Source organism: Capra hircus, chromosome 14 (assembly GCF_001704415.2).
Source record: "Capra hircus breed San Clemente chromosome 14, ASM170441v1, whole genome shotgun sequence".
Taxonomy (NCBI): Eukaryota; Metazoa; Chordata; class Mammalia; order Artiodactyla; family Bovidae; genus Capra; species Capra hircus.
Genome location: NC_030821.1, coordinates 6,711,694 through 6,735,437, shown reverse-complemented (window position 1 = coordinate 6,735,437; position 23,744 = coordinate 6,711,694). Strand labels below are relative to the sequence as shown.

Here is a 23,744-nt window from a genome sequence, read left to right as displayed (position 1 = left end):
ACTTGTAGCCATCAGTTTGTGGTCTGGGAAAATAACGGGAGCTCCCAAAACTGGAATTTAAAGTTTTGCCCGTGGGGAGGATGCACTGGAACCCTTTTCCAACTGAGACTCCAGATTACTGTTAATGTGGGACATCCTAGCAGTGTTCAAGTCTGGATGTAGGTGCTGGCTCAATTTGGTGATATATATGCTGTTACTTTTCTCTATTGCTTCTATTTCTTTTATTTTAATGACTATATATTGAAACTACATCAAATAACTCTTCTATAAAAAAATTAAATTATTTATGTGTAACCTGTGGCTTCTTTTGTTAATGAACCTTCAAACCTAAAATGAAACTAAAACTTTTGGCAAAACAATCTCAAATAGTTGGTTGCTGAATTTCAAATACTTTCAAGTGATATAGTAGGAAGTACTATAGTAAGAAAACAATATTACAAAGAAGGGTGAATTGAAATATCAAAGTACATTTGAATAAAACATCGGGGTAGTTTTTGCTTGAACAAAGGGGAAAGGTGAAAATGTTAGTCACTCAGTCGTGTCTGAGTCTTTTGTGACCAGCATGGACTGTAGCCTGCCAGGCTCCACTGTCCATAGAATTCTCCAAGCAAGAATGTTGGAGTGGGTAGCCATTCCCTTCTCCAGGGGATATTCCCGACCCAGGGGTCAAACCCAAGGTCTCCGGCATTGTAGGCAGATTCTTTATTGTGTGAGCCACCAGGGAAACCCTGGGAAAAAGGGGAAAAACTAAACAACTCTTGGGGAAAACAGCATGCTATAGAAGGCAATCTGCTAGAGGAACTTCTAGCAAAACACAAGGCCAACTTCAGAGAATGTATTACTGTGTGCTTTCCCAAGCTGTCAAGAATCTCTAACACTTTAAAGATTTATGATGCTAGTGTCAAAAAAGTCTGCTGCACTGAACCAAATAAAAATCATTTTTGTTGGTTTTGGTTTGTTCATTTGTTTCAAAATTACTGATCTTCAGACATGGAAAGGAAAAATATTAGTAGTCAAAACTCTTGGCTCAAAGAGGGCAAGAAGGATGGATTTGTTGAAAAGAAAATAAATATCAGCAGATGTACAGCACCTACAATGGTGAGAAACTTTACCATTAGCAGCTTGCACAGCAGTCTGGGACTAAGTGTGGCTGCTCAATCACTCGGATTCAAATGTTATGCTATATTTTTATAGTTACTGATTATATTATAAGAGAATAGATAGTTATTAAGTACATTAATCTTGTAATAGCAGTCTGTTTTGATTTTTCTATTTAATAAGGACATAAACTGCTTCCTGATACAAGACAGTGGACTCAAGACCTGACAAATATTAGCTCTTTGAATCCTCATAATAGCCCCATGATGTGAGTTTATTACTATACTCATTTTCAAAGTGACAAAAGTGAGATTAAGAAGGCTGAGTAAGCCTCCCAAGATCACAGAGCTATTAAGTGGCAGAGGCAGTCCTGGGACTCAGGCAGGTTGGCTCCAGAGCCTAAGTTGGTCCAATTACTCCTTTATGCTCCCTGCAAATGCACAGACCAGGCACAGAGTAGGCTAGGAGAAAGAATGCTGAAGAATTGTAACTATAGATATTCATTTTAATACTTTTTAAATAACTAATTGTACTTATAGATTTTTCAAAAATTTAAAATTCCCAGTTCCATCCTAAGTGACTTATTTCTCTGACCCTTTCACTCAATAAATATAATCATTAATTCTCTCTTTACTGCACAGCTTGACTTTCTTGCAAAGGTGTAATTAGATCAAGTCATTAACAGTAAATAAAGTTATAGCTACTCAATGAACTGTGAACATGCACAAAGTTTATTCCATATCCCTTCTAACTCTTATTTCCTATAGACTCTTCTCTAAAAACCTTCCATGCCTCATCCCTATTCCCCCATCCTCCTCACCAACTTCAGATGGTCCCTTGGCTCCATGGGTCACAATTGCTGGGTCCCAAATATCTTTTCTAAGGCTTTATTTCTTAAAGCCACTTTAGGTTATAGCACAATTGAGAAGGTATAGATGTACCATATAACCTCTGCCCCAATATATGCATACCTTCCCCCATTATCAACATCACTCACCAAAGGGATATATTGCTCAGCAAAGGTGAACCTGAATTGACACATAATCACCTAAAGTCCAAAATGTACAGTATGGCTGTTCATTCTAAGGGTTTGGTCAAACGTATAATGCCATAAATCTATCGTTAGATCGTAGAATATGTTTACTGCCCTAAAAGTCCTCTTTGCTCTTCCTATTCACCTTTTCCCCTCTCACCACCATCCCTGGCAACCACTGACTTTTTAAAATGTCTCCATAATTTTGTCTTTCCCAGAACGCATACAGTTGTAATCCTCACATTAACTTCTTTCACTTAGCAATCTGCATTTAAGCTTCTTCCATGTGTGATCATGGCTTAATAGCTCATTTCTTTGTATCACTGAACAATATTCCATTGTCTGCATATACCACTGTTTGTTTAACCATTTACCTATAAAGCACATTTTATTCCTTTCAATTTTGTGCAGTTATCAATAAAACTACTATAAACATGCATCCAGGGTTTTGTGTTTACATGTTTTAATTTCCTTTGGGTAAATACCAAGGAACACAATTGCTGAATCATAGGGTAAGAATATACTTAGTTTTGTAAGAAATCACCAAAGAGCTTTCCAAAGTGGTTAGACAACTTTGTAGTCCCATCAGCAATGAATGAAAATTCCTGTTAATTCACACACTCACCAATATTTGGTAGTGTCAGCATTCCAGATTTTGGCTCTTTGAATAAGTGTGTAGTGCTATCTTATTGTTGTTTTAATTTGCATTTTCCTTCTTCACATATGATGTGGAATAACTTTCTGTATGCTTATTTGTTATCTGTTTGTCTTCTTTAGTGAGGTGTTAAGGTCTTTGGTATATTTTTTAATCAGGTTATTTTCTTGTTATTGAGTTCAAAGAGTTCTTTCTGTATTTTGAACCATACCATTATCAGATGTAGCTCTTGCATGTGGTTTGTCTTTTCATTCTCTTGATACTATCTTTTGCAGAGCAGAAGTTTTTCATTTTACTGAAATATAGAGTATCAATTATTTCTTTCATAGCTTGTCTTTGGTGTTGTATCTAAGAAGGCATTATCAAAGAAGATATAACAATTGTAAATATATATGCACCCAACATAGGAGCACTTCAATATGCAAGGCAAATACTAAAAAAGATAAACGGAAAAAGTAACAGTAACACAACAGTAGTGGGGGACTTTAATGAAATTACAAGAAGCTTCCTCCTTGGAAGAAAAGCTATGATCAACCTAGACAGCAGTCCATGGGGTTCCATAGAGTGACGACTGAGTGACTAAGCTGAGCTGAATGACTGAACAACAGCAATGTCTGTGTCTGCATTCCTGGTTTTGATAGAGGATATCCTGTTGTTTCAGCACCATTTGTTGAAGAGGATATCTTTGTTGCTTTATACTGATTTTGCTCCACTGTCAAAGATTAGATGACCATATTTATGGGGCTCTATTTCTGACCTATCTAGTTTCTCCCACTGATCTATTTGTCTTTTCTTTCACCAACATCACACTGTCTTTATTACTATGGCTTTACAGTAACTCTTGAAGTTGGGATACATCAGTTCTCCAGCTTTCTTCTTCTCCTTCAATATTGTGTTGGCTATTCTTGGTTTTTACCTCTCTTTATAAACTTTAGAATCATTTTCTTTATGTGTGCTTAGTTGCTTCGGCTGTGTCCAACTCTTTGCAGTCCCATAGACTGTAGCCCACCATTCTCCTCTGTCCATGGGGAGTCTCCAAGCAAGGATGCTGAGTGGTTGCCATGCTCTCCTCTGGGGGATCTTCTGAACCCAGGGTTGAACCCAGGAATCCACAAGGCAGGTGGGTTTTTTTACCATCTGAGCCACAAAGGAAGCCCCATTTTGTTTATATCTATAGAATAACTCCCCAGCAATCTGGTCGGGATTGCATTGAATATACAGATCAAGTGAGAAGTAACGTCTCAACAGTACTGAGACCTCATATTGTGAACATACTCTCTCTCCATTTATTTAGTTCTTTGATATAATTCATCAGAGTTCAGTTCAGTTCAGTCACTCAGTCGTGTCTGACTCTTTGTGACCTCATGGACTGCAGCGCGCCAGGCCTCCCTGTCCATCACCAACTCCCAGAGCCCACCCAAACCCATGTCCATTGAGTCAGTGATGCCATCCAACCATCTCATCGTCTGTCATCCCCTTCTCCTCCTGCCCTCAATCTTTCCCAGCATCAGGGTCTTTTCAAATGAGTCAGCTCTTCACATCAGGTGGCCAAAGTATTGGAGCTTCAGCTTCAACAGCAGTCCTTCCCATGAACACCCAGGACTGATCTTTAGGATGGACTGGTTGGATCTCCTTGCAGTCCAAGGGACTCTCAAGAGTCTTCTCCAACACCACAGTTCAAAACATCAATTCTTTGGAGCTCAGCTTTCTCTATAGTCCAACTCTCACATCCATACATGACTACTGGAAAAACCAAAGCCTTGACTAGCCGGACCTTTGTTGGCAAAGTAATGTCTCTGCTTTTGAATATGCTGTCTAGGTTGGTCATAACTTTCCTTCCAAGGAGTAATCATCTTTTAATTTTAATCAGAGTTTATAATTTGCTCATATACATTTTGTACATGATGGTAGTTTACTTGCTAAGTCATGCCCAACTCATTGCAACCCTGTTGACTGTAGCCCTCCAGGCTCTTCTGTCTATGGGATTTCCCAGGCAAGAATACTGGAGTGGATTGCCATTTCCTTCCCCATAGATCTTGTATATATTTTGTTAAATTTATACCTAAATATTTCATTTTGAAAATGCTAACATAAATGGTTTTGTGTTTTTAATTTCAATTTCCATTTGTTCTCTGTTGGTATATAGGAAACTGATTGACTTTTAAAATTAACCTTGTATTCTGTGACTTTTTTATATTATTATATTATATTAATTATAAATTCTTGGAGATATTTTTGTCTATTCTTTCAGATTTTTTTATACAATCATGTCATCTGTAATAAGCACATTTTTACTTCCTTTATCCCAACTTGTATATTTTTTATTATTTATTCTTGCCTTATTGAATTAGCTAGGGCTATCAATACAATGTTAAAAAGGAATTGTGAAAGGAGAAATTCATGCCTTGTATCTGTTTAGTGGGAAAACTTTCACTCATTTCTTCCCCAATAATATTTCTTGCTTCTATGTTGATTCAGGTTTATGACCCATATTATTTTTTTTCTCTCTGAAAAGTTTCTCAAGATTTATTACAAAGTAGGTATACCAGCAACAAATTCCTTCAAGTTTTCATTTGTCTTCTAAAGTCTTTTTTTGTTGTTGTTTATAATCAACTTTATTTATTTATTTTTTTTAAATATTGCTTTAATAGGATAAAAACATCAATATTTATTATGAGTGATTCCTGTAAAGCTTTCCAACATTTATACACTGAGAATTACAAAACACAGTTGATGTTTAAATAACATCAGTTTCAGCTATGTAGTCCACTGAGACACAGATTATTTTTCAGTACAAACTACAGTCTTACACCATCCACATTTGGCTAAATCTGCAGATGGGGAACCATGACTATGGAGGGATAATTTTATTTTATTTTTCTTTTAATTTTTATTTATTTATTTATTTATTTATTTATTTATTTTTTTATTTCTCCTTTATTTTTGAAGGATAATTTTCCAGGGTACAGAATTATAGATCAGTAGGGTTTTTTTTCTCTCAACATTTTCAACATTTCACTTCACGCCCCTCTTGCTTCTGTGGCTTCCAAACAGTCAGATGAAATGATTTACTCCTCTGTATACATAAGGTTCCTCACACACCAGGGCACTTTTCAGAATCTTTTTATCTTTCATTTTCCATAGCGTGAAAATAGAATACCAGTGTGTAAAGCTTTTTTGCTTTTGCTTGTCTTTTTTGTGTGTGGGAGGGTATTTATCTTGCTTGGTGTTCTCTGAGATTCCGGATCTGTGAGTTTCACTCATTGCTTCAATATTCCTTCCGTTCCTTTCTCTTTTTCTTCTCCTATTATTTCCATTGTATATGTTTTGCATACTTTATAGCTGTCCCATAGTCCTTGAATATTTTGTTCTTTTGTTTTGTTTTGTTTTGAGTCTTTGTTCTCTTTGCTTTTCTATTTTGTAGCCTTCTAATAAGACACCAAACTCAGAGATTCTTTCCTCAGCCATGTCCAGTCTGCTAAACTTATCAAGAACATTCTTGATTTCTATGACAATGGTTTGACCTCTAAGATTTCTGTTTCTTTCTGGTGATTTCCATCTGTCTGCTTACATTGTCCATATGTTCTTACATGCTGTCTACTTTATCCATTAGAGCCCTTAACACTGTTTTAAATTATTGGTCTGATAATTTCACCATTCTTCTCATGTCTGGTTCTGATGCTTTTTATATTATATTTTGTCTCTTTATGTTATATTTTTACCCTTATGTATGCCTTGTAATTTTTTTTCTCTTGATGCCTGGACATGATGAAATGGGTAAAAGGAAATGATGTAAAAAGACAAGGTTTGGGAGAGAGGAGACTTTCTACAGTCTGTAGGCTGCAAATATGTCAGTCTTTTAGTAAAAGACTGCCCTTGGGTTGTGAATTTCACAAGTGTTTCTTAGGGTTTTTCTTCCTTCCCACTTATATGGAACAGGATGGCTAGACTGGGCTAGATTGGATATTTCCCTTTTCCCAGTTCAGTTATACTCCGATAAAACTCCATCACGTTAGGCTCTGGTTAACCAGTTTTCCCTAGGGACAGGCTTTGTTAAGAAGAGCAGAGTGCTGTGGTGTATTTAAAAATGGTTTCTCCCCTGCCCAGAAGCCCAAGATTTTTCTCTGATATTTACTATGAAAAACCTAGGCAAGATCCTGGAGCTAAATCTTACAATGTTATAAAGGCACCCCCTAAGACTGAGTTCCTCTGAAGATTTTAACTGAGCTGTCTGTACGAGGCTTCCAACAGTTCATCAGAGTTCAAATTTTTGTACCCTAGCACTGGTTCCCAAAGAAGTTTCGACTCCTGAGCCTCATTTCTGGTGAACCCTGGCTCACTGTACTTATCTGTCTTCAGTCCTGCAGGCTGTCGTCTGTCCTATGCCCTCCCTTTTTTATGGATACAAGAAGAGATGTAGATATTACAGTTTGGACACTTTTTTACTTTCAAGGAAAGAGTGGTTACTTCCCAGCTCCTCGCATGTAGAACTGCCCTTGCTTACTTTCTAGCTGTGAAATAGATGACATTATCTAGCTACTGTTCAAGAGTTTTAAGTGACTTTTCCCTAGATTCCTGTAGCTCAAAAGTAATAACACAAGGATTATACCCCAGGTCTTTAGACACTAATTCGTTCCACATTTAACATATTTCTCCTCCTCTGTAGATTTTAAAATACATTTGTGACTATTAATCCTTGGTTGAATGAAATTAAAAGGTAAAATCAGTGTTAACCTATATAGCAACTTAAAGAAAGAAATGGCAACATATTCCAGTACTCTTGCCTGGAGAATTCCATGGACAGAGACCACAGTCTGTGGAGTTACAGAGTCGAACATGACTGGGTGAAAAAAAAAAAAAAATAGTAGAGCCTTTTCTTCTGCAGAATATTATTGCATCACTATAACCTATAATACAATCTACAATCCCTGCTTGGACTGTAGTTGATTAAGCCATAATTAATACATATAGGATCAGATAGTAAATTATCTGCTTATTCAATGCAGCAGAGATTTTTTGAAAAACTGGTCATTGGAATATAACCAGGAAGAAAAATAATTATTTTTATTTCCTCTAAAGGAAAATGTCATGTAATAAGTTGATTATAGTATAAGTTATTGACCATTGATTATAACAAATTAATTTAGTTAAATAATCTGGATAAGGTAGAGAATACAGAAATTGGGGTTTACTTATTTATTTATTTTTAATTTTAGTCTCTGGGTCATTTTCCATCTATTTCAGGAATTTTTTTCTCTGTTTTTTTGACTGCCTCCTCTTTCTGCTCATAGTGGGTGAGTGGAAGCATTTCCAAATGATTAGTTCTCAGGTCTCTGCTCTACACATTAGGCAACAGTCAAGGAGATCCAACCAGTCCATTCTAAAGGAGATCTGTCCTTGGTGTTCTTTGGAAGGAATGATGCTAAAGCTGAAACTTCAATACTTTGGCTACCTCATGCAAAGAGTTGACTCATTGGAAAAGACTCTGATGTTGGGAGGGATTGGGGGCAGGAGGAGACGGGGACAACAGAGGATGAGATGGCTGGATGGCATCATGGACTCGATCGATGTGAGTCTGAGTGAACTCCGGGAGTTGGTGATGGACAAGGAGGCCTGGCATGCTGCAATTCATGGGGTCGCAAAGAGTCGGACACGATTGAGCAACTGAACTAAACTGAACTGATATCTTAGAACTCAACACTAATGACATGATATCATCACTATTTGTAATATTCCTACACCACTCTCCATTTCTGACTACATTTGTAGTACTAATCACATCTCAAAGTACCTACTGCTCATGTCTCCATAAATAAAATACATGTAAAATTCATAAAGTAAATGTCTACCCTAATTTAGACATCTTTTCTCTATTTTGTTTTATGTATGATAAAATGTTTTTACTGATGACACAGAATCTTTCAGTTGTTAACATCCTTATTTAAGCAAATTCTTATTCCCTGTTAATTTCCATATGCTTGCAATTCTCATGACTGCTCAATTCATGTTTAATATGCTGTTATTATCTCATTGTCCATAACTTTCATCATTACTACTTTAATAGTATTCATGTGTTTTCATTACCTGAATTTGCCTCCTGGGTACTTAATTCTGTTCATTAATTCTCTCCATAGTTCTAGTTTGCCGATCTATTTCTGATTCCCTGCCATAATATTAATATTTCTGAAACAATTACTTCCATATTTACCTTATTATCAGTCAGGGGAGAAATACCACAGTAATATTAAAAGGATTTAATGAAGAAGCTAATTAGGATATAGGGAGATCAAATGTGAGCATGTATTATCCAGGGGCTAAGAGAGAAGTGCACAGGCATCTTCCCTAGGCCTAAAGAGGGAACCCTTGAAGACTAGCTGAAATGTGTGTGTGGAGAGGTCCACTGAGCATGCGTTGTGACCTTCAGGTGGGAGCTTCAGCTAGTGACACTGCAGAGCGGGAATCAGGGAACAAACACTGACCTCTGCTCTCCTGCTCTTTCTGGTCTCCATGGATTGAATCCAATTGCAGGCCTGCGGGCAAAAGAGCCCTTGGATTTAATCCCTGCGAGCTAGCCTTGGGGTGGAACGTAAAGAGTAGAAGGATAGAAGGTGACCCTGGGGAGTAAGGGAAGAGGAAAACTATCCAAACTTCGTTGCCTTAGCTTTTCAGCTTATTGTTTAGACGCCCTTGGACATCTGGTTTCGTCTTACCTTTTCACTTTGTCTTTACTCCTTCTTTAGCGCTGCCCTCTATCCATTTACCACTGAATTTTCTAAACTTCACAGCTGCCAGGTATATGTGTATTTTCATATCTAAATCACTGCTCAAAATAGAATTCTTCACACACACACTCAATATGTGTCCTCTCCCTTACTTTATAATCAAATCTTGTCTTTTAAAAGTTATCACAAATTCCCCCTTTTCAACAAGCATTATTTGACACTGAACCCATAGTGTCTCACCTGCCTCTGAAATTCTGTAGAACTTCTTTGTCCCAGTTATTTAGCACTTCATAAAGATTATCTCATGTTGTCAGATAATTTGTATGTGTACATATATTGAGCCCCCAGTCAAATTATAAACCCTTTAGAGGCAAGAAATGTTCCTCTAAGTTTCTCCATAACACCTAAAAAGTTTGATAAATATTGCATATTAAACTTCAAATTTGAGAACAATAACAATATTGAACTCATTATTTTTTCAGTACTCAGCAGTCGGTACACACACAACATGGATGCTTAATTAAGGTTTGTTGAATTAGCAGTATTAAAATAACCAATGAAAGAATAAATTACGTGCTTCTATTAACTTATTCTCTAGGTAAAATAGCTAATTACTTTTCTGATTATAAGATGTTTACAGAGTGTAGCTATGAAATTGTCTTTCTTTGTGTAAATATAATAGTTGAAATAAAAACATAATTGATTTTGAATAATGTTAAAACTCATTATAATAACAAAATATTGAAAGTCAACTATCATTGTTTGATATTAAATAGTGAATCAATTTCATAGAATTGGATAAAATTAAAAAGTATACTTTGTTTCATGTTTAAGTAAAAACACAAAGAAAAAGCCTTTTCCTTTGTAAAATCTGGTATATCTTGAATCACAATTGAGCCATCAGTTCAGTTCAGTCACTCAGTCGTGTTCGACTCTTTGCACCCCATGAATTGCAGCATGCCAGGCCTCCCTGTCCATCACCATAGCTGTCATAAAAATGAATAACTCTGGTTATAAGAGCATAGAAAATCTAAAAATGAATGTCAGGAGGAACACCAGGGATTTAATCTAATTTAAATGCCTTTATGTATTTGTTCTTCCATAAAATATACTCACATTATTATCAATTTATGTGGAAATACATGAATCTGCTCATCAAATGTTTTAATCAAAATGGATTCCACAAGGATCATTTTCAAATCACCAATTGAAAAATAGTTTCTGAAAAGAAAACTTATTCAGAGGTACAATATTAGAAAGACAAGTACAGAAGTTCTTGATGTAAGAGATGGGAACCAGTCCACATGGGGAGCATGAAGGGTTATATCCCAAACTTCTGATTGTATACGGTGGTCTTCAAATGACCAGAGTACAGTTAGAAAAATTGTGTGATTGAACACATTTACAGCCATCTGCTGTAGAGATGCACCATAGCATTTGGAAAGAATAAACACTAAATTGCGCCTAGACAGAAGTGGTCACTTCAGCTCCTAAGAAAAACAATCTCATATTACAAAGGCACCAGTCATGCTCAATGCTCAAAATATTAGGAAGACAATACCACAAAAATGAAGGTACTGAAATTACACTAATGGTCTCAAGGGTCTTGTTTTCATGGAGAACTTTGTCTATATATGGTATCTATGTCTATTTAGCATCCTTGCCTGGGAAATCGCATGGACAGAGGAGCCTGGTGGGGGGCAGTACATCGAGTTGCAAAGGAGTCGGACACAACTTAGTGACTAAACAACAACAGAATCATTAAAAGGTTTTGCATAATGCCAAACTAACTTCTGAGAATTTTGTGTCAGAAATTTATACATCTGTTCAACAGCACTTCCCCACTCCTGCCTTGCTTGCTGACAGAAACCTGGTTTCTTTAAGGCATGAGGTTTCAAAGTGCCTGGGAATTATGAATTAAGCCCATGGTGCTGAAAGCTGATTGTTCTAGGCTAATAGGGTGATAAACTCACCCTCATCAATTCTGAGTTGAAAGGTGGACTGTCTTAGTCCATACAGGCTGCTGTAACAAACTGCCACAGATTGTGTGGCTTTTAAAAGAGAGACATTTATTGCCCATAGTTCTGGAAGCTGAAAGTCTGAGATCAAGGTGCAAGCATGGGAGTGAAAGCTTTCTTCTAAGTTGTAGAATTCTTGCATTATATGATAGAAGACAGCTGAGAGGTCTCTCCAAGCCACTTTTGCAGGCTCAGTATCATTCAAAGTGCTCTACTCTTATACCCTAAAGACCCTACTTCTTAATACCATCACCTTGGGAGTTAATATTTCAGCATATGCATTTTGAGAGAATACAAACATTCAGACCATGGACCTATGACCCTGTCTTGCCAGTGAGATAACAGTGGAGGTTTGTGCCATCCGGGCCTTTTGTGGAAATGTTTTCTTCACTAATGAAAGGACACATGCTATGCCATCCCATGTCTGGAAGAGTGAACACAATTGAGGGAGAAAGGCAGCATTCTAAGAATGGCAGGACAAAAATGGCAAGGACCCAACAGAAGCAGAAGAGATTAAGAAGAGGTGGCAAGAATACACAGACCTGTACAAAAAGCCAATGATCTGGCTAGCCATGATGGTGTGGTCACCCACCTAGAGCCACACATCCTGTGAAGCCAAGTGAGCCTGAGGAAGCATTACTATTAACAAAGACAGTGGAGGCAGTAGAGTTCCATCTGAGCTATTTCAAACCTTAAAAGTAAAATAAAGTAAAAATAAAAATTAAAAAAAGAAGAAGAAGAAAAAAAGAGATGCTGTTAAAATGCTTCACTCAATATGCCAGAAAATTTGGAAAACCTAGCAGTGGCCACAAGACTGGAAAAGGTCAGTTTTTATTTCAACTGCAAAGAAGGGCAATACCAAAGAATGTTCAAACTACCATACAATTGTGTTCATTTCATGTCAGCAAAGCTATGCTCAACATCCTTCTAGTGAGGTTTCAACAGTACTTGAACTGAAAACTTCCAGATGATTTAGAAAAGGCAGAGGAACCAGAGGTCAAATTGTCAACATCCATTAGATCATGGAAAAAGCAAGAGAATTCCAGAAAACATCTACTTCTGTTTCATTGACTACGCTAAAGCCTCTGACTATGGATCACAGCAAACTGTGGAAAATTCTTTAAGAGATGGGAATACAAGCCCACCTCACCTGTCTCCTGAGAAACCCGTATGCAGGTCAAGAAACAGCAGTTAGAACTGGGCATGGAACAATGGACTGGTTCGGCTGAGAAAGGAGTACCTTAAGGCTGGATATCTTCACCCCGCTTAGCTAACTTATATGCAGAGTGGAGGTGGTGGTTGTGGTTTAGTCACTAAGTTATGCCCGACTCTTGTGACACTATGGACTGTAGCCTCCCAGGATCCTCTATCCATGGGCTTCTCCAGGCAAGAATACTGGAGTGGGTTGCCATTTCCTCCTCCAAGGAATCTTCCCAATCCAGGAATCAAACCCAGGTCTCCTGCATTGCAGGCAGATTCTTTACTGACTGAGCTACAAGGGAAGCCACATCATGCAAAATGTCAGACTGGATCACAGGCTGGAATCAAGATTGCTGGGAGAAATAGCAACAACCACGGATATGCAGATGATACCACTCTAATGGCAAAAAGAAAAGAGGAACTAAAGAACCTTTTCATGAGTGTGAAAGAGGAGAGTGAAAAAGCTGGCTTGAAACTCATCAAAAAACTAAGATCACAGCATCTGGTGCCATTATTTTATGGCAAATAAAAGGGGGAAAAGTGGAAACAGTGACAAGTTTTATTTCCTAGGGCTCCAAAATCACTAGGGATGATGACTGCAGCGATGAAATTAAAAGACACTTGCTCCTTGATAGAAAAACTATGACGAACCTAGACAGTGTATTAAAGTCCAGAGTCATCATTTTGTTGACAAAGCTCTGTAGGAGAACTCTTGAGAGTCCCTTGGACTGCAAGGAGATCAAACTAGTCCATCCTAAAGGAAATCAACCCTGAATATTCACTGGAAGGACTGATGCTAAAGCTGAAGGTCCAATCCTTTGGCAACCTGATGCAAAGACCTGCCTCACTGGAAAAGACCCTGCTGCTGGGAAAGGTTGAAGGCAAGAGGAGAAGGGGGTGACAGAGGATGAGATGGTTTGATAGCATCACCTAGTCAATGGACATGAGTTTGAGGAAACTCCAGGAGATAGTGAAGGACAGGGAAGCCTGGGACACTACAGTCCATAGGGTCACAAAGAGTTGGACATGACTTAGTGACTGAACAACAATAACAAAATGCAGTTAAAATATTAAAAGCAACAAGAGAAAATAGACAAATAATATACAAGGGAACTCTCATAAAGTTATTAGTTGATTTCTCAATGGAAAGTCTACAAGCCAAAAGGAAATGGCACGATATAGTTAAAGTGATGAGAAGGAAGAAATTACAACCAGGAATACTTTACCGAGAAGGACTTTTATTCCAATTTGATAGAGAAAACCAAAAGCTTTGCAGGCAAGCAAAAGTTAATAGAATTCAGTGTCATCAAACCAGCTTTGCAACAATTGCTAAAGGAACTTCTCTAGATAGGAAGCACAAAAGAAGGAAAAAACCAACAAAAAATAAACTCAAAACTTTTAAGAAATGGAAATAGGATCATTCATATCAATAATAACCTAAATGAAAATTGATTAAATGCACCAACCAAAAGACAAAGACTGGTTGGATGCATGAAAACATGTGCATGTATGCACTTTTCCCTAACACATCACTCTACCTAACCTCCCAAATTCTATGTAATTATTTTACATTGTTAGGTTCATCATGTTTCCAATATGACTTGCAAATGTAATTGTCTTTTATTTTTTGTTTATTGATTGTGAAAACTGATAAAATGTATTTTTCTACTGTGACTAAGTAACTATTACTCATTTTAATACCATTGTATCATGATTTGTCAGTAGAAAATGATAGAATTCTATATCACTAAAGCTAACATTTAATAGAAAAATCGGTAATCATTTTTCAAAATCCAGATGCGTATAAGAATTATCTTGGAATTGTTTGAAAAATGCAAATGCTCAAGTATTGTTTTTTTCTCCAACACCCCAGGTTGGTTCTAATGAGCAGCCAGGTTTAAACATGACTGGACTATATGAGGCTCTTTATTCTTATCTAGATTGTCTCACTCTTTTAAATTTCATTTTCCACGCTCTCATTTAATTTAGTTAATGTTTTCCAAGTTCTCTTTCTCATTTTTGTTGTTTTTTTCTCAAGTGTGGTAGAAAAACTTTTAATATATTTAAAATAACATACTTTTAGTTAGCATATATTTTTGCCTAACAAAAATGTATCACATGTGGTTCCACTGGTCTGAGCAAGTATGAATAGAATGCTAGATTTCTAACTTATATTTACTCAAAATTTTGATATATTTCTATTCATTATGGCATCTAGTATTACTGCTAAAATCTAGAAAGCTTATTATCTTAGTCATTTAAAAAACTAATTGAAAGAGGTCTGAAACTTCTAATCCAGTTTTGAGGATATAAAGAAATACTGTGCTGTTAAAAACAAAATAGGATATGACACAGTATTAGTAATATTTGAGAGTTTGATATTGAAACTCTAAAAATATTAATTTATCTACTAAAAGTAATTATAATATATAGCAAAAATGTATGTTACTTTGTTCTGTATTTCCCAAGTTAATCACCTATAAATGTGTCATCATACTATCATAATTAAAAATACCATATAGGCTGCGTAATTTTTACTTTTTCTAATTTATTTTCAAACAATAGTTTGTTTTCTGTGATTTAAGGTTAGTTTTTAGTTATACCACATATTTTAACTGTGAAAATAGAAGGTCACTACATGGTAAGAAATACCTTCATGTTTTAAATCCATCACAAGCTATTTATCTTGACTTTTTAAACGGCTGGAGAAACAGTTGTATGTTAAGTTCCCATCTTTTTTGACTGAATTTTTGGTTTTTAACTTTTAAATAATCTAATATTTACATTTCAAGAACAAAATACGGCACATATTTTAAATTTAGATAAAATAAATGCAGTCCATAAAAACAGCAGCAGTACATACAAGTTAAATTTGATTCATTTTTATTGAACACCTTAAAAGTTTATGGAATACTAGGCATCAGAGAAATATAAACTCCCCAACCTCAAGGAAGTCACCTTAACCTGGGGAGTTGAGATAGGGGTTCAGAAAGACCAACGTCTAAGACAGCAGAAAATCATTCAAGATAATCCCTAAATGAATGAAATAAGAGTCGGAGGGGATCAGAAGCCTGGATGAAGAATGCATCCCTGACAAGTATTTTGATATGGAGAGGCAATAAAAAGGAAGACAACCAGCTTAGAGAACAGCATACCTAGAAGATTAGGCAACTTGCACTTTCAGAAATCTGGAGATCTGGAAATTAAATATCCTGAAAGACAAATTCTTTATGCTTATCAAACATGACTTTGTTTTAGTCTTCAGGCTATCCCAATATTCTGCTTGCCCTATAGCTTAAAATTATTTGGAATAAATTACCATTTGAAAATATTGGTTGAGCTTTATTCTGGATCTAGAGATGAAATTGCTATTCAACTATCATATTAAAATGATGTATTAATTCTCCAGTGGGAGCAACCATTTATCACTGCTTCCGAAGTCCCCCTAAATTCATCCAAATATCTGATGAAACTTGAAATGTTTTGGAGACTATGAGTAAGATCCTCATGGCTCAATTACCCCCAGGTATAAGAAAGACACGATCTTTGCTGATAACACAGATTAGAACTATTTAGTAGTTGGGAGACTGAAAACTCAGGATTCAATGATCATCAAGTGATTAACTTGCTCAAAATATGTTTCAGTTCAGTTCAGTTCAGTTCAGTCGCTCAGTCGTGTCCGACTCTTTGCGAACCCATGAATCGCAGGACGCCAGGCCTCCCTGTCCATCACCATCTCCCGGAGTTCACAAAGACTAACGTCCATCGAGTCAATGATGCCATCCAGCCATCTCATCTGGGTCGTCCCCTTCTCCTCCTGCCCCCGATCTCTTCCAGCATCAGAGTCTTTTCCAATGAGTCAACTCTTCGCATGTGGTGGCCAAAGTACTGGAGCTTCAGCTTTAGCATCATTGCTTCCAAAGAAATCTCAGGGCTGATCTTCTTCAGAATGGACTGGTTGGATCTCCTGGCAGTCCAAGGGACCCTCAAGAGTCTTCTCCAACACCACAGCTCAAACGCATCAATTCTTCAGCGCTCAGCCTTCTTCACAGTCCAACTCTCACATCCATACATGACCACTGGAAAAACCATAGCTTTGACTAGATGGAACTTAGTCGGCAAAGTAATGTCTCTGCTTTTGAATATACTATCTAGGTTGGTCATAACTTTTCTTCTAAGGAGCAAGCATCTTTTAATTTCATGGCTGCAGTCACCATCTGCAGTGATTTTGGAGCCCAAAAAAGTATTGTGACACTGTTTCCACTGTTTCCCCATTTATTTCCCATGAAGTGATGGGACCAGATGCCATGATATTTGTTTTCTGAATGTTGAGGTTTAAGCCAACTTTTTCACTCTCCTCTTTCACTTTCATCAAGAGGCTTTTTAGTTCCTCTTCACTTTCTGCCATAAGGGTGGTGTCATCTGCATATCTGAGGTTATTGATATTTCTCCTGGCAATCTTGATTCCAGCTTGTATTTCTTCCAGTCCAGCGTTTCTCATGATGTACTCTGCACATAAGTTAAATAAGCAGGGTGACAATATACAGCCTTGACGTACTCCTTTTCTTATTTGGAACCAGTCTGTTGTTCCATTTCCAGTTCTAACTGTTGCTTCCTGACCTGCATACAGATTTCTCAAGAGGCAGGTTAGGTGGTCTGGTATTTCCATCTCTTTCAGAATTTTCCACAGTTTATTGTGATCCACACAGTCAAAGGCTTTGGCATAGTCAATAAAGCAGAAATAGATGTTTTTCTGCAACTCTCTTGCTTTTTACATGATCCAGCAGATGTTGGCAATTTGATCTCTGGTTCCTCTGCCTTTTCTAAAACCAGCTTGAACATCAGGGAGTTCACAGTTCACATATTGCTGAAGTCTGGCTTGGAGAATTTAGAGCATACATTTTAGCAACAAATTTGTTTTACCATTTCCAACCTCTGTCCCCATCCCTACTTCTTAATCCTCACTCGCACAATCTGTTATTGACTAACTAGCTAGCAACTGATAAAGGCCAAGAAAGTAGCTCTCTGAGAGTGGATATATTCCCAGAAAACATAGGATTTAATTGATATTTAATATGAAGTGAAGTGTTAGTCACTCAGTTGTGTCCGACTCTTTGCAACCTCATGAACTGTAGCCTGCCAGGCTCCTCTGTCCATGGGATTCTCCATACAAGAATACTGGATTGGGTTACCATTCCCTTCTTCAGAGGATCTTCCCAACCCAGGGATCAAACCTGGGTGGCCTCCATTGCAGGCAGAATCTTTACCTTGAGCTACAGGGAAATCCAATATTTAACATAAATATCAATAGTTAAATTCATGCAGTGAGCAATTAAATTATGTACATGTGCTATTACCTCTGGTTACCCAATGTATTCAATTAAAAAAAAAAAGGCGGATCAATTGCTTTTTCTAATTTTAGCAAGAATATAAATGATATAATTATAGCTCCCGAAATAATTGCAAATAAATATCATTTTGTTTCCTGTGTGCAAGCACTGGTACTGGTATTACATTATTTAAAGTATTTGAATGACAAAGGTATACAATTTTAATCACAGTGTACTTCAGCTGTCATAATATCACTATATTATATATTATACTAATACCATTGTAGTGATCATTTAATTATCCTTCTTTCTTCATCTACCAGACACCATGAAGAATATTTCTATTGTTATTTTTTCAAAAATATACCATATCTAAATTGTTGTGTTGAATGCTGTTGTGGGTATAAACAAATGTATATAATTTCATGCAGTGTTCAAGTAAATACAAACTCCTTAAAGCCAAAATTCAAGATCTTCTGCTCTCCTAACTAACTTTAGCACTATTTCCAAAATATGCACTTCAGTTCAACTCAGTTCAGTCGCTCAGTTGTGTCCGACTTTTTGTGACCCCATGAATTGCAGCACGCCAGGCCTCTCTGTCCATCACCAACTCCCGGAGCTCATTCAGACTCACGTCCGTCAAGTCTGTGATGCCATCCAGCCATCTCATCCTCTGTCATCCCCTTCTCCTCCTGCCCCCAATCCCTCCCAGAATCAGGGTCTTTTCCAATGAGTCAAGTCTTTGCATTAGATGGCCAAAGTACTGGAGTTTCAGCTTCAGCATCATTCCTTTCAAAGAAATCCCAGGGCTGATCTCCTTCAGAATGGACTGGTTGGATCTCCTGGCAGTCCAAGGGACTCTCAAGAGTCTTCTCCAACACCACAGTTCAAAAGCATCAGTTCTTCAGCACTCAGCTTTCTTCACAGTCCAACTCTCACATCCTTACATACTGGGAAAACCATAGCCTTGATTAGATGGACCTTTGTTGGCAAAGTGATGTCTCTGCTTCTTAGTATGCTATCTATTTTGGTCATAACTTTCCTTCCAAGGAATAAGCGTCTTTTAATTTCAGGGCTGCAGTTACCTACTGCAGTGATTTTGGAGCCCCCAAAAAATAAAGTCTGACACTGTTTCCACTGTTTCCCCATCTATTTCCCATGAAGTGATGGGACCAGATGCCATGATCTTCATTTTCTGAATGTTGAGCTTTAAGCCAACTTTTTCACTCTCCTTTTCACTTTCATCAAGAGGCTTTTTAGTTCTTCTTCACTTTCTGCCATAAGGGTAGTGTCATCTGCATATCTGAGGTTATTGATATTTCTCCCGGCAATCTTGATTCCAGCTTGTGCTTCTTCCAGTCCAACATTTCTCATGATGTTCTCTGCATATAGGTTAAATAAGAAGGGAGACAATATACAGCCTTAACGTACTCCTTTTCCTATTTGGAACCAGTCTGTTGTTCCATGTCCAGTCCTAACTGTTGCTTCCTGATCTGCATATAGGTTTATCAAGAAGCACATCAGATGGTCTAGTATTCCCATCTCTTTCAGAATTTTCCACAGTTAATTGTGATCCACACAATCAAAGGCTTTGGCATAGTCAATAAAGCAGAAATAGATGTTTTTCTCAAACTCTCTTGCTTTTTCCAAGATCCAGCAGATGTTGGCAATTTGATCTCTGGGTCCTGTGCCTTTTCTAAAACCAGCTTGAACATCAGGGAGTTCATGGTTCACATATTGCTGAAGCCTGGCTTGGAGAATTTTGAGCATTACTTTACTAACATGTGAGATGAGTGCAATTGTGCGGTAGTTTGAGCATTCTTTAGCATTGCCTTTCTTTAGGATTGGAATGAAAACTGAACTTTTCCAGTCCTGTGGCCACTGCTGAGTTTTCCAAATTTGCTGGCATACTGAGTGCAGCACTTTCACACATCATCTTTCAGGATTTGAAATAGCTCTACTGGAATTCCATCACCTCTACAAGCTTTCTTGGTAGTGATGCTTTCTAAGGTCCACTTGAATTCACATCCAGGATGTCTGGCTCTAGGTGAGTGATCACACCATCATGATTATCTTGGTTGTAAAGATCTTTTTTGTACAGTTCTTCTGTGTATTCTTGCCACTTCTTCTTAATATCTTCTGCTTCTGTTAGGTCCATACCATTTCTGTCCTTTATCGAGCCCATTTTTGCATGAAATGTTCCCTTGGTATCTCTAATTTTTTGAAGAGATCTCTAGTCTTTCCCATTCTGTTCTTTTCCTCTTTTTCTTTGCATTGATCACTGAGGAAGTCTTTCTTATCTCTTCTTGCTATTCTTTGGAACTCTGCATCTATCTTTCCTCTTTCCTTTGCTTTTTGCTTCTCTTCTTTTCACAGCTATTTTAAAGGCCTCCTCAGACAGCCATTTTGCTTTTTTGCCTTTCTTTTTCATGGTGATGGTCTTGATCCCTGTCTCCTGTACAATATCATGAACCTCAGTCCATAATTCATCAGGCACTCTATCTATCTGATCTAGTCCCTTAAATCTATTTCTCACTTCCACTGTTTAATCATAAGGGACTTGATTTAGGTCATACCTGAATGGTCTAGTGGTTTTCCCTACTTTCTTCAATTTAAGTCTGAATTTGGCAATAAGAAGTTCATGATCTGAGCCCCAGTCAGTTCCCAGTCTTGTTTTTGCTGACTGTATAGAGCGTCTCCATCTTTGGCTGCAGAGAATATAATCAATCTGATTTCAGTCTTGACCATCTGGTAATGTCCATGTGTAGAGTCTTCTCTTGTGTTGTTGAAGAGGGTGTTTGCTATGACCAGTGCATTTTCTTGGCAAAACTCTATTAGTCTTTGTCCTGCTTCATTCCATATTCCAAGGCCAAATTTGCCTGTTACTCCAGATGTTTCTTGACTTCCTACTTTTGCATTCCAGTGGCCTATAATGAAAAGGACATCTTTTTTGGGTGTTAGTTCTAAAAGGTCTTGTTGGTCTTCATAGAACCGTTCAACTTCAGCTTCTTCAGTGTTACTAGTTAGGGCATCAACTTGGATTACTGTGATATTGAATGGTTTGCCCTTAGATGAATTTATTTAGTCATGAGGTTTATTCATTGACACACACACACAAAAAAATACTTTGTGATTTTTGATTCTATTTTCTTAGCAGCTCCTTATAAACACAGAGAATGTCTTCCCTAATTTATTCTATCCATTTATAATCTAAGCATTTCAATCTACTTTCTTTATATGTCGACTGCAAATACTACTAAGTGAGGTCACTCAGTCGTGTCTGATCCTTTGTGACCCCATGGACTGTAGCCGACCAGGCTCCTATGTCCATGAGATTTTCCAGGCAATTGTACTGGAATGGATTGCCATTTCCTTCTCCAGGGGATCTTCCCAACCCAGGGATCGAACCCAGGTCTCCTGCATTGTAGACAGAGGCTTTACCATCTGATCCCTGTGTTGGGAAGAACCCCTGGAAAAGGAAGTGGCAATCCACTCTAGTACTATTGCCTGGAAAATCCCATGGACAGAGGAGCCTGGTAGGCTACAGTCCATGGGGTTGCAAAGGGTCAGACATAACTGAGCGACTTCACTTACTATTGTGTAATAGTTACAACAGAAATGCACCGAGACCTTTTTTTGTGGAAATCAGTTTCATCAATCATCTTACTTAATCTTCAGAAGAGTAGTCAGAGGAGGATATTAATAATACTATGACTACCTCTAAATCTATTTTACAAATGCAGAAATAGAGCTTTAGAAAAATTATGGAACATGTCCAAGGTCAAATGACTAGTAAACAGCAGGGTCAGGATTCAAGCCTACGATTGTCTCATATCAAACTCTGTGCTTTTGTATCGTAATTTTCATTATTTCAAACTGCACTTACAATTCCCCTTATTCTTTATCTTCTTTCTCCAACTGTGCACTTTCTTCTTAATATGGATGTGTAAGACTATCCTATCCATCTGGCTATCAAACCAGTCCATCCTAAAGGAAACCAGTCTTGAATACTCATTGGAAGGACTGATGCTGAGGCTGAATTTCCAACACTCTGGTCACCTGATACAAAAAACTGACTCATTGGAAAAGATCCTGATGCTTGGAAAGTTTGAAGACAGGAGAAGGGATTGACAGAGGATAAGATGGTTGGATGCATCACTGACTCAATGGACATGAGTTTGAGCAAGCTCTGGGAGTTGGTGATGGACAGGGAGGCTTGGTGTGCTGTAGTCCATGGGGTTGCAAAGAGTTGGACGCGACTGTGCGACAGGGCTGATGCATGCTGGCAGGCATACAAGAGTCTATAGCATTGAGATATATAATTATGTTTTGTAAGTAGTGAAATGGAATTTTGGAGATTGTGATAGCTGTAACTAGATATATGCTGCTAAGTCACTTCAGTCGTGTCCAACTCTGTGCGACCCCAGAGATGGCAGCCCACCAGGCTCCACCATCCCTGGGATTCTTCAGGCAAGAACACTGGAGTGGGTTGCCATTTCCTTCTCCAATGCATGAAAGTGAAAAGTGAAAGTGAAGTCGCTCAGTAAGTGTCCGACTCTTCATGACCCCATGGACTACAGCCTACCAGGCTCCTCCGTCCATGGGATTTTCCAGGTAAGAGTACTGGAGTGGGTTGCCATTGCCTTCTCCAACTAGATATATAGATAACTAGAAATAGCAAAACTAAATTGCAGACAGAAAGCACACATTAACTAGCAATGATAGCAATACAGAATAACCATAGCAAACAAGGACAAATGTGAGTTTCAAGATCATGGGTTAGCCAGATATCCTTGTTAGAAAACTGATTAAGCTTCCATATGGTCTAACCAATGAATAAGAAGCAAATTCCTAATGAGTTGACTACTAAACTGAGGTAGTACATGCTAGGAACCTGTCTCAATACAAATGGGAACATAGGAAGGAAGATCTGTGACATGATTTGGAGGCAAGGAAGGAGAGGATAGGGAAAAACAGAATGTCTCCGTAATGTATATAAGCTTCTCCTCCCAAGATTATAGCTTCTGAAAATGTTCCTCAAGGAGCAGAGATTCTCCAGTGGAAATGGAAATGAAAATACCTAGTTCCTGACACAATGAGTAAACTCACTGCCGCTGAAGACCAGCTGAATGCATCACCTGAGAAATGATGCTTCCAGTAGGATTTAATTTGGTGGAAAACTTTTAGGAAGTGTTTAGGATATGGATTGACTCCAGCCTAACAGCCATGATAGAAGTTGGAAGGGAGTTAATTATCCTGCAGTATGAATCAATATTCTTAATATTTTTTTCTTAATCTGATTCAATTACATTGAGTAATGATGAAAATGAAAGTCGCTCAGTCATAGCCAACTCTTTGTGACCCCATGGACTATACAGTCCATGGAATTCTCCACGTCAGAATACTGGAGTGGGTATATTTTCCCTTCTCCAGGGATCTTCTCAACCAGGGATCAAACCCAGGTCTCCTTCATTGCAGGAAGATTCTTTATCAGCTGAGTCACAAGGGAAGCCCAATAATAATAATACACTATTATTTATTAAACCATAGTCTATGCCAGAAATAGGATGATGAACACAATTCAAAATGTATTGGATACAGTAAAAGCAATACTCAGAGGCAAGTTTACAGCAATACAAGCCTACCTAGAGAAACAAGAAAAACATCAAAAAAACAAGCTAACCTTAC

General features: G+C 37.7%; 1 protein-coding gene across 1 annotated transcript in view; it reads right to left on the bottom strand.

Annotated features, from left to right (window-relative positions):
* CNBD1 (cyclic nucleotide binding domain containing 1) overlaps window positions 1–23,744 on the bottom strand; it is a 405,676-nt gene that overhangs the window by 82,601 nt on the left and 299,331 nt on the right. Inside the window, exon 8 of the mRNA XM_018058081.1 lies at window positions 22,973–22,986. Within this exon, the coding sequence (XP_017913570.1) occupies window positions 22,973–22,986 (14 nt within the window). The remainder of the gene's footprint in view (window positions 1–22,972; window positions 22,987–23,744) is intronic.